The sequence below is a fragment of the Propithecus coquereli genome, unplaced genomic scaffold (genome assembly GCF_000956105.1).
Source record: "Propithecus coquereli isolate 6110/MARCELLA unplaced genomic scaffold, Pcoq_1.0 Scaffold208, whole genome shotgun sequence".
NCBI classification, from domain to species: domain Eukaryota; kingdom Metazoa; phylum Chordata; class Mammalia; order Primates; family Indriidae; genus Propithecus; species Propithecus coquereli.
In genome coordinates this window covers 385,505-389,065 of record NW_012145856.1, presented here as the reverse complement: position 1 = coordinate 389,065, position 3,561 = coordinate 385,505, and the positions used below count along the sequence as shown (strand labels likewise).

Sequence of the window (3,561 nt, the reverse complement as noted above, 5' to 3'; positions counted from 1 at the left end):
AAAAAAAAAAAAAAAATCAGAATGCTGTTACGTGAGAGACAACCAGTTCCTCACAGCAGCCTTCAGCTGATCAGCCCCAACCATTCTTTACTGGCTCAGTTGCCAATTGCTGTTGGTTTTCTCAACCAGTAACTTCATTAGTTTATGGTTTTTAGTCACCTGTACACATTTGAGCTTGCAACCCTGGAATACAGTGATGAACAAAACAGACATGGTCACTGCCCTCCCTGGGCTCACAGGCTACCTTTCCCAGAACACAGTGAGATGGCTTTCTCTCTAGAGAGGCCCATATCCAGAGAAACCTGTAAAAGCTCACTGGATTGTAGACAGAGTTACCTACTACATACACCCTTGTTACTCCACATGTGCTCAAAGGACCATAACATCTCCCAGGAGCTCCACAGAAATGCAGAACCTCAGGTCCTTTCCCAGACTTGGACCCTGCATTCTAACCAGAATGTGTGCATATCTCGGGTGTGCATACTGAGTGAGGTCTGAGAAGCACTCCTCTACACCTCAGAGCCCTCCCGGGGGTAGATGAGGCTGTTGACCATGCTGAAGTTGTAGAAGGGGCTGCCGAAGGGGCTGCTCTGGCCCCCACTGGTGCTGGCAGCGAAAGGGCTGTAATAAGAAGATCTCTGGCTGCTGCTGTTGCCGGTGCTGTTACTCAGCTGCAAGGCATCTGGTGAGGCTTCTGAGATGGAGGTGGGGGGGAATGTGCCGCTGGAGGGCAGCTGGGCCCCCTGGATTCCTAGGTGGCGGCTGCCAGGGAGAGCTCGCTGGGCATTCCCGCTGCTGCTGACACTCAAGGTGCTGAGACTGCTGAAGAACGTGTTGAGGCAAGGGGTGGAGGTGAGCACGGATCCTCCAGGAGAGGAAGCAGTACTCTTGGTGCCCTCGGGAGGCTCTGGGGACTGAGAAGGCCTCAGCAGAGAGGAGGGGCTATCTCCTTCTGGCTTCCCCGCTACTGCAGACCCCAATCCTGAGGAGAGCCCTTCTTCTGATTTTGATGTCCCGGGAGCCAGTGTGGAACTGCTGCTGGCCTCAGAGCGGCGCTTTCGCTTCCGACGGAAGTTCCCATTGTCAAACATTTTCTCACAGTTTGGGTCCAGCGTCCAGTAATTACCTTTCCCTGAGAAGATGAGAAAGAAAGACAAGTTAAAGAAGACCTATTTTATGCCTGGGAGGAGAGCAGACCCTCATTAAATGAGGACAAAGATGTTCAATCCACTCTACTATTTAAACTCACTCTCTTTTGGGGAAAATTTTAGTCTTTGCTTCAAGGAGAAATCTGGAACAAAGATGTTCTGGCCACTTCCCCTCCTCCTGGAAGTGTCTGCTACTTAAATCTTTAGACCTAACCCCATTTCCCAGGCACTTATGATTAAATTACCCAACCCTTTCACTTATTCTGGATCCAAACTGTGTAACTTTGCAAAATCATGCAATTCCAATGCTGCCTAAACCTGAGCCTCCATTTCTTTATTTATAAAACAGGGAAAAGAATACTATCCATCTAGTAGATTGACTGTGGGGATTACATGATATTTCATCTTAATAGCCCGCACATAGTAAGCAGTGAAAAAATAGTATTTATTGTAATTATTGTTCACTGAAAATGCACAACTTCCCACCTCTGAAAAAAAAATACCCCACTGGAAAAAAGGCAACCTCAAAATCACAAAAATTATTACAGAGCAATCGATTGTTTTAACCATGCTTTGGAGAACATATATTTGGAATATAAGGAAGCTCCTGCAGTCTATATCCTCTCATCTTGGGCAGGACCTGCCCCTGCAAATCTTGAAAGCCTTTCTTTTTGTCCACTGGGCAAATGTTGAACACCAGGGTCTCATTTAATGCATGCAATGCTCGTTTTCCGCTTAGAAAATTTCCCTCACCATACACCACAATTGAGGTTGAAAAGATCCATCTTCTTGGAGGGTTGTATCTCCCAACAGCTGTTTTACATTTTCGGCAAAAGCAATCTTTGATGTTTGAAAGTACTATTAAGAACTTACCTTGCAGTGAGTGCTTTACATGGATAACCTCAGCTATTCCTCACAGCTCTATGGCGAGAGGTGGTATTACTGCCCCCCTTTTCACATGGGGAAACTGAAGTACAGACTGGTTAGTAACTTGCCGTATTCCCAGTTAGCCATGGTAGAGCCAGGATATAAGCAGGCTGGCTCCATACTCAGCATTCTTTTTTTTTCTAATTTTTAAAAAACTTAAAAATTTTTCAGGACTAATTGATTCGGCAGATGAGATGTTCCACAGATTCAGCATTCTTAACTAACCACCAGCTTAAGCTGCCTCCAGAAACTACCATGCTCTCCCCTGCACCCGTTATCTTCACTGAACCACTTTCTGCAAACAGTTGCAGAAAAAAAATTTATTATATAGCTACCATTTAAACAATAATACCTGTAGCTATCTGGATATTTATATAGTTCCACCTTGGCACCACTACTTTGACAAGAAACTAGCTATAGATCCTTGAACCCTTCGGGTAAAGTCCAGAGTTTACATGACAATTGATGTGATAATCTTGGGTGATTCAAAGGCCAAATCAGAAAGATGCACCTCCTAGAACTACATGCCCTGTCGCATATGTTTAACCACTAGCCACATGTGACTATCGGACACTTGAAATGTAGCTAGTCCAAATTGAGATGCGGTAAAATACACATGGGATTCTGAAGACTTAGTACAGAGAAAATAATGTAAAGAATCTCATTAGTAATTTTTTATATATTATATGTTGAAATAATATTTTTGGTTACTTAAAAAATTAATAAAAATGTCGCCGATTTCTTTTTACGTTTTCAATGTGGCTACTAGAAAATTTACAATCATCTGTGGTTTGCACTGTATTTCTATGGGAAAGTGCTGCTCTAGAATGACTTCAGGGATGAGCTCATTCTGAGCTTCATATGTACATAATATTTACATAATTTACACAAAATCCTGGATCTCTGTAGTGTCACTAAAATGGTTTCATTTCTCTCTCTCTTTTTTTTAATCTTACCTACTTGCAAGCTATGTTTCTTTTTCGTATCGCAATCCCTTTCCCCTTGTCTTGTCCTGGGCTCCTTCTGAAAACCTCAAGTAGGATTCAGTTTCTCTCTTGTTAAGAATTTCTCCACTTCCACCTCCCAGGGCAGGCGGGAGAGGACACTCCACGGTTTACGTAGCCCCCTCACTCCAGGAGTTACTAGACCATAACGAAGAGAATTTGGCATATTCATTTCTAAATTTCTAACCAGTTAAGGTACCAAAACCACAATTTGCAGGATCAACCTACCGCTCTCCCTACCCTCTGCCTCTGTCTCATGACGTCCGTGCCCCTATCGTCAAATCCAGGACACAGCGAGTCTCACGAACCGGACGGAGGCGGAAGTGCACCTACGGATGCCCGGCCCGCCGTTCTCACGCTCTCATCGCCTCTCTGGTGAAACGTGATGGGATTCTCGGCTCACCTGAATCCCTCACAACCATCCCTTATCTGAAGGCTCAGTGTTCTTACTCCTAATCTTGGTCCCTGCTAGACCCTCCCTT

General features: G+C 44.6%; 2 protein-coding genes across 2 annotated transcripts in view; both read right to left on the bottom strand.

Moving 5' to 3' along the window:
• LOC105810251 (forkhead box protein I3-like) overlaps positions 1-290 on the bottom strand; it is an 863-nt gene extending 573 nt beyond the window's left edge. Inside the window, exon 1 of the mRNA XM_012644188.1 lies at positions 245-290. Within this exon, the coding sequence (XP_012499642.1) occupies positions 245-290 (46 nt within the window). The remainder of the gene's footprint in view (positions 1-244) is intronic.
• A 219-nt stretch (positions 291-509) lies between these two features.
• LOC105810250 (forkhead box protein I3-like) lies at positions 510-3,501 on the bottom strand. The gene is made up of 2 exons (XM_012644187.1): positions 3,483-3,501; positions 510-1,132 (listed from the first exon to the last, which is right to left on the bottom strand). The coding sequence occupies exons 1-2, from the start codon at positions 3,499-3,501 to the stop codon at positions 510-512; spliced, it is 642 nt and encodes a 213-aa protein (XP_012499641.1).
• Between the last annotated feature and the right edge of the window lie 60 nt (positions 3,502-3,561).